Here is a 7,608-nt window from a genome sequence, read left to right as displayed (position 1 = left end):
AAATGTCGCAACATCGTTTTATAAAGTAGCCTATATGCGTTCATATGTGCTTCATTTTCGTTGGAGGAAGGTGCGATGAGGGGTTAACGCAGCGAAAACTACAGTAGATGGGGAACCGATTGCTCCCCCATGATATGTTGTAAACTGTATATATGGCAAAGAACTGCACAGATGCAGATATTATAACAATCTATCGATAAACACACCTTGTCCTCTGTTTCTCGCTCTGCGCCGCCGCGGTCTGCGGATTGAAAACGAAGCGCTGAAAGACGGGGAGGAGCCGATCGAAGTCTGCCGCCGTTTTCAGGTGAAGTTTAAAGGGGAATGAGGCGATCACGAATTCGTGTACAGTTTATGGAGCTAATCGCAAAATTTTAGGTGGGCTGAGTAGTCATTTGAGCTATAGACCCCCTAAAAATGGCCAAGCGACGCCCATGGACTAAGCAGTGACCTTGAAATTTAGGAAATGATTGGTTGTTCTCTCATTTAGATCTCCACTATTTTAAAATAATATAAATCTGTTTTTTTACACTTCCTAAAAGAATGTCATTGAACATATGTTAATCAAAATAACTTTATACTAATTCTTATTCGATTTAGTGTGTAAACATATTTATGATTACACATTTTATTAATCACATTTAATCTTAAGAATCCTGCGTAATTACTTCATTACATTTACAACAAAATTACTTTAAATAATTTTACTAATTATATGAAGGAAATGGCTTCATTTAGTTGTTTTTATTAAAGATTTTGATTAAGAATATGAATAAAATTGTTTTGTAGGTCATAACTGTCAGTGCCCTATGATGCAATTCCAATATAAAATGTGCTATTGGCAAGAATTGCATCATCTTTGTCACTAAACTGGTTATATTAGTGCTGATATATTATATAATTTCTGATGTGCTTCCCCTTCAATAGGCTAATTACTTCTTCATGTTGAACGTCCCAGCAGTAGGAAGATCCCCACGTTTACCACTAGTCTCATTACCAACAGCCAAACTGTGACCTTTTCTACCTCCGTTAACCACTTTGTCTCAGGTTGGCATAGAGGGGAAGAAAAAAACAACTTTTTTTTAAGTTCACACTTTAACAAAACAGGTTATGTGTTATTACCTCATGCCTTTTATAGGCATCTAGGCTTAATAAGCTATTGAACGTTTGACATGACTGCTGAGTATGTTTTGGTAATGATACTAAGAGCCAGTTTTGTCCAACCTCTTCAAATTATACGTTTGTGTTTTCCCCACCAACACACCATCAATTTTTCCAGCCAAACCTCACGCTTTGGTGTATATGTCTCGTAACTTCCTCTTTCTACCGCATGAGGGCTTTGACATTGAAAAAGCAGCGTTTCAAAGGCAGGGCTCTCACATCCTTTTTTATCAGCGCTGAGATCAACATGGAAGCAGAGGTATGTAGCAATTTTATATTTTGTAGCTGGTGTAAATATAAATACATATTTCGCAAAAGCATTTTTACAATAAATAGCAATTGATCAATGTCTATATTAATTTTCAGTAAGGGAGATAAACTCCAGATGATAAGTAGTGCAAAAACGTAGGCATTTTCTGATGTCCTAGTTCACTTTTACTTAATATGCTCTTTCACTTCTCTGTTCATTTAACCTGTATAAATGTTACGGGAAAGAGAAACAAAATTGTCATGTTTACTGCGACCTTTCCGCCTAACGTTAGTCAGGAAACTCAATGACACGTGTGACCACGTTGAGGTTGGCATTTGAAACAAATACATTCAAGAGACCACCTTTTTGACTCAAATAAAGCAATTCATCTCCTCTCGTAGACTGTACGTCATCCGAGCACTGAAAAAGCTCAATCGGAGGCCACCCAATGCAATAAAAAGATGTTGAAATTCATGAGATTCAGCCTGTCAATGGAAGACACTGAGTTGGGTGCGCTTCAGGAACCATCGCATCCACAACCAGAGCAGAAAGAGAAGGACATTGAGGACAACTGTTTCGTTGATGACGATGTGCTTCGTTCCCTGGCAAACATGAGCTTGAATCTGATGGTTGATCAAGACTCTGATGCTGACAACCCTTTCTGCAACGGTGATTGGCAGCTTAATGAAAGCCAGATCGTGGCCGAGACAGCTGATATTGCCTATAGTAAGAATGATTTATTCTTCACTGTTTTTATTCATTTTGAAGTATGTAATGTTGAAATTTCCATTTCTTTCATAAGAAAATGGAAGTTCTGGTTGTAATATTCTGCTACCTTTTTTCAGTTTCTGCACAAATTTGGAAAGTAATTAAAGAGCAAAGCAATTTGTTCCTGAAGACACTCAAAGGATGCAATTATGTTGCATCAAAACAGAACGAGATATGTTTGGAAAAAACCATGTCAGGTTTGCATCAAATAATGAAAATCATATTTTTATTATTACCTTGTGACAGTGCTATTTGTTTTCTGTTATTTTCCACAAATTTCACTTTTTTCCCCCCCCAGCAAAACTCACCATCTTTCATGGCACCTTCCTTGGCATGGTCACCAGCGACAGAGAATCAGGTGTTCCTGTTGTGCTGAACTTCACAGGCACAGACAACTTCCTCTGCTGCACCGGCCAAGGAGAGGACAAGATATTAACAATCAAAGTAAGCTTTCAGTAATCTGTTTCTTGATTTTGCAAGAGTTGCATAGCGGAGCATTGCTCTGCAAGTTACAAAAATATGTTTATTGTGCTCCAATATAGTATTACACTGTCTTCCTGTTCAACTTCAACAGCAAACCAACTTTTTTTATGTTTATTTCAGGCGTATGACAGAAAAAATATACACATTTCTGCAGATGACCCAGAAAAATCATCCCTTATTTTCTACATGTCTCAAAAGTGGGATGGTCTCCGGTATTTTGAGTCAGCGCTCCACAGAGGATGGTTCATTCACACTGTAAATGATGATGTTGTGAAAATGAAAAGAGGCAATAATACATCCAGCAGTTGCTTTGTCTTAGAGTGAGACCACAGAACCCGCTGGATATTAAAACATCTTATTAATTTAAGGATTTTATTCAGAATGTTCATAGTATTTTTAAAATACATGAGTACGTTATCAATATATTTATAATATTAACCTCTATTTACATTTGCCTGCATAAGCTACTAGAAATTTGAGCTTTCCCATTGGTTAGAGTAAATTTATAATTTATCACATTATAATGTGTTCATGTATCTTTCTACACTTTTAATATCAAGCATTTAAATAAAACATTTCCAAGGAAAAACATTTTTTTTTTATTCTATTGGAAAACAAAACGTTTCCAAAAGCAGGCAATGGTATAGATGCTTTTGAAAGCACCTATTTCTTTATAGTCCTGTTTGTTCAATGTCTTCCTCAAAGGCTTTGTTCTCTTCTCCATCTGAATTCTCATATGGGTTCACAGTCTCGTCAGCCTTCTTAGCTTTCCTGAAAAGAAAAAAAAAAACCTTTTGCACTAATGTAAGCAATTAAATACCACACCAGTTGTGGTAAAATCTTGTATGGATTTAATTCATGTGAATTATTATTTTGTTTTTTGAAGCCCATATTTTACTATTTCTATAGAAATTAATTATTATGTGTAACATTTCTAACTTTGATGCTAAAAATAAAGTGCTTATTGCACTGTACCATTGTTGGATCATGTCATCTTTGTGTAATTTTTAATCATGGTCCACAATGCATATAGCTGTTATGATGATGCAGTTCTACCAAACATGTCAGTGTTTTAATATGGACAATGACAATCTTCACTGACACTGAACTGGCTCTAAGTTGCTTTCAATCATTGACTCATTCTTGAAGTGTTTCACCTGCAGTACTTACTTCTTCCTGTTTAATATCCCTGTGGTAATGAGGTAGATCCCCCCAAACACAGTTACACCCATTACGACTCCAAATACCACCAGCCAAACTGTGATTTTTTTCCTCTTTGGGTGGAGCTAATGTTGCCTGCAGCCCAACAAATTCCAGCGTTTCATCATTGAGTAAAAATGCACCATTGATGCGTTCTCTGGACAACCTGGAGCTGCTCAAGTTCTCCTTAATTATGTCATGGCACCCAATATTCATACACTCTATAATTAGTTTAAAAATATTATATAGTTATAAAATATATTTAAAATTATAGTATATGGTATGGTTTCGAGAAATACCAGATAGCTGCCTCTACATCTGCTTTGGGAATGACTGTGTCTGGTTTGGTTGGATCCATCACAACGAAATAAAAGGAAATTCTGGCCGTTTCATTGTATGTGTTGATATTCTCTGGCCTGTGCGCAACAAATATGTTGTGCAATGTCACAATGACAATGATTCAATAACACTCTGAAATGTGCAATTAGTGAAGGATAAGAAGAGATAATACTTGCATGAAATTCATTTCTATTCCCTTTTCTTCCAAGTAGTACTGGCGCATGGCAAAGCCCATAGTGGACTTAAAGAGATACATTTCATTTGCATTCCAAGTGTACTGGAGATTAAAAATTACAGTAATTAGCAAAGGCAAATTCAATTTCTATCTGTAAATCATTGTTTGCTCAAAATTAAGAGGCTTACTGCATCATCTCCCATGGCAGAGTTTAGGCGTATTCTGACTTTGAATGCATTTGAATCATCTTTATTTACAGAGGATGCTGTGAACAAGTAAATACACCTAATTATTTATTTGTTTAATTTTTTCAATATATAGTATGTGGTCATATCAGTACTTGCACTGATGGATGAAGATTATATAATAGCTGAATTTATTATAAGAATCTAAAGAAATGTAATGTTTATGTTCAAATTAAATACTAACTTGGGTTAATATTGACATCCCAGCCAGGCACTCTGTTGTTGTTCTGGTTCTCCTCCTTTAGCCAGTCCATGAGAGTGCTGAAGTAATGTAGCAGTGGCTGAGAGTCCATCCTCGTGGTTCCTGCAACATCTTCCAGAGCATGAGTCCAAGACAAGGATCTGCCTAACTCAAGCATATGCCTGTGGACCAAAATATTTTTGTTTGTTTATAGCAGTTATATTTATCCTAAAATGAAAGAATATAGGAGTTATTAATAGAACATACATCATTCTGCATACCCGAGTTTGTTACCAGCTTTGGTTGAGTTTGTAATGTCGCATTTATAAAGGGGACCAGTGTGGCCAGCTGCCTCACATAAGGCCTCTTGAAACTGGAACTGATATATGGTTCTGGTAAAGTACCTATTAGAGAAACAAGACATGGCTATTCATATGGCTATTAGCCTATGTGACATTATTTCTTGCAGTTTTAAATTCATTTAAAATAAATATTGCATTACACAAAGAAAGTTGTTAAAATTCGGGTTATACACATTTTTTGATACAGAATTCCCAATTCATTTCAAAATAGCAAGCTCTCAATTTGATTCACACTCAGGTATATCTTAGCAGGGCTGCCAAGTCTTACGCATTCAGCGTGAAACTCTCGCAATTGACACTCTTCTCATGCTCTACGCCACATATCCATTTTATCACGCGGTGCAAAGCACCCTCAAAACCTCAAGAACACCCTCAAGTTAAACTGCAATAATCAGCTATTAGCGAAACAATTTGGCAACCTCTCCATTGCGTATTAGTTTGTGTATTAGTTTAGCAATGGACGGGAGAAAGATACACTATATGGACAAAAGTATTGGGACACCCCCTTCTAATGAATAGGTTTGACTACTATAGTAATTTTCATGAGTACAAATCTTGATGTTTAAACATATAATGATATTCTATGGAATTGTGCGCTTCTAATTTTATAGCGACAGTTTGGACAATGACCCTTTTCTATTCTAACATGACAATGCCTCTGTGTATAAGAGAAGGTTCAAAAAGAAATGATTGATTCAGTCAGTGTGGAAGAATTCGACAGGTCTGCAGAAAGCCAAGTCCTAATCCCAGCTGAACACCTCTGGTGTGACTTTAAATGCAGAACTTGAACCAAAAACTCACCACCAAACACCAATGACTTGTACATGCACTATATGGACAAAAGTATTGGGACACCCCTTTCTTTAGAACTGAAAAAGGCACTTACAAAACTGTGGCAACAAAGATGGAAACATAATTCATGTATTTAAAAATTGTATTTCCATCTCTGCAGCAGTTTTGGAAGCGTCTAAAATGACTGACCCATATGTAGAAGTCATTGGTGTTTGGTGATGAGTTTTTGGCTCAAGGTCCGCATTTAAAGTCACACCAGAGGTGAATCATTTGTTAAATCTATAGCCTACATTTCTATAAATATACTATATCTATATTCTATATATGTAGCTACAGAACTTGTTTGAAATTTCCAATACGGATTACCAAATGTAATGAATTCTTTTCAAGCGATTTATCTTAGATGATAACCACTATGTTCAAAGTGTATGTGTGAGAGAGCCACAGAGATTTGCAGTTTGTGAACACAGAGCAGGATAGAGTACAAGAGAGAGGAAACAGTTACAGTATTGATTGTATAACATCTGAGTGTTAAGAGATTCATCTGTAGAAGGGAGACAAATAGCATCAAATACAGCATTTTACATTACTGTATACCTTGTGATACTGTCATACGGTACAGTGACAACATTTACTGCATTGGCAGCAAACTCTGTTCTAGCACAAAACCTCATGGCTGTGTCAAACTACATGGGCTAACTTTTGATGACACACTGAATAGGTACAATTACAAACAAAAAAATGATATAAATTAAGTTAGATTCTATTTTCTAATGTATCAAATCTGTGTTACTGCAACTATTTCAGCAAGAAAGGTGATTTGCAATGTATCTCGCATTGTTTGCTGTTGAATGAACTGTTGTTCATTCAGAATTTTCTGTTGTGTTTCAGTGAAACAAACCAAACCAAATTAATCAATATTTTCAAAGAGTGAGTATGTGGACTGAAAATGTGTAGGCCTATAACTGTGATGAAAACATGAGATCTGGTTTTAAAAGTTGTGTTACAAGTTTGATCAGTTTGGATTTCTGTAATAAGAATTTTGAAAATGTACCCCTTACTTGTGAAAATAATAGTGCTGTGTTTGATACATCGATACGACGATGTATCGTCGCAGAGATTTGACGATATGAGTATCAATACAGCTAGCCCTGTATCGATATTGTGGCACGTGTGCAGCAGTGGACCGCGCTTAATTTAGCGCGTTAGTTTAGAACTCTTCTAATTTTTTTTTTTTTATTGTAGAGAGTGTTAATTTGTGCAATGATAACATACCAGCAATGTAAATATGATTTTTAAAAATATATTAGAATGAGTGGCCTACATTACAATATAAATTTATTAGAAGGAGTTCATTATTATTTATGGGCCTAAAAACAAGATGCAAAATATCGATATTGTGGCACGTGTGCAGCAGTGGACCGCGCTTAATTTGAATACAATAACAACGTTTAAAATGGAGCAGAAAAGTGTGAGGTTTCTAAAAAAATTATGAATAGAGAATAATATATAGGCTATAACTAGGTTTAATTTGGCCGCAGAGGAACACAACTGGGTTGCCTGATATAAAGAGACATAATCCCCAAAACAGAGCTTCACACTTGCGCAATACGGAAATATCTGCTAAATGTGTTACTTATCTTTGTCAACCT

The 7,608-nt window shown here is 35.9% G+C and overlaps 2 protein-coding genes across 2 annotated transcripts in view; one reads left to right on the top strand and one right to left on the bottom strand.

Moving 5' to 3' along the window:
* Positions 1 to 3,246, top strand: part of LOC107691374 (uncharacterized) — an 8,208-nt gene extending 4,962 nt beyond the window's left edge. The window contains exons 8-12 of the mRNA XM_016489945.1: positions 1,185 to 1,420; positions 1,813 to 2,137; positions 2,257 to 2,376; positions 2,478 to 2,623; positions 2,783 to 3,246. Coding sequence (XP_016345431.1) covers positions 1,185 to 1,420; positions 1,813 to 2,137; positions 2,257 to 2,376; positions 2,478 to 2,623; positions 2,783 to 2,986 — 1,031 coding nt within the window. The 3' untranslated portion in view covers positions 2,987 to 3,246. The remainder of the gene's footprint in view (positions 1 to 1,184; positions 1,421 to 1,812; positions 2,138 to 2,256; positions 2,377 to 2,477; positions 2,624 to 2,782) is intronic.
* A 69-nt stretch (positions 3,247 to 3,315) lies between these two features.
* ace2 (angiotensin I converting enzyme 2) overlaps positions 3,316 to 7,608 on the bottom strand; it is a 16,107-nt gene continuing 11,814 nt past the window's right edge. Inside the window, 8 exon segments of the mRNA XM_016489839.1 lie at positions 3,316 to 3,433; positions 3,833 to 3,930; positions 3,932 to 4,028; positions 4,162 to 4,278; positions 4,378 to 4,478; positions 4,565 to 4,641; positions 4,806 to 4,984; positions 5,084 to 5,206. Of these exon segments, the coding sequence (XP_016345325.1) occupies positions 3,334 to 3,433; positions 3,833 to 3,930; positions 3,932 to 4,028; positions 4,162 to 4,278; positions 4,378 to 4,478; positions 4,565 to 4,641; positions 4,806 to 4,984; positions 5,084 to 5,206 (892 nt within the window). The 3' untranslated portion in view covers positions 3,316 to 3,333.

This window comes from Sinocyclocheilus anshuiensis, unplaced genomic scaffold, assembly GCF_001515605.1.
Source record: "Sinocyclocheilus anshuiensis isolate Anshui unplaced genomic scaffold, SAMN03320099.WGS_v1.1 scaffold1154, whole genome shotgun sequence".
In the NCBI taxonomy this organism is placed as follows: Eukaryota; Metazoa; Chordata; class Actinopteri; order Cypriniformes; family Cyprinidae; genus Sinocyclocheilus; species Sinocyclocheilus anshuiensis.
Note: the sequence above shows the minus strand (reverse complement) of the source record. Positions and strands in the feature narration are given on the sequence as shown.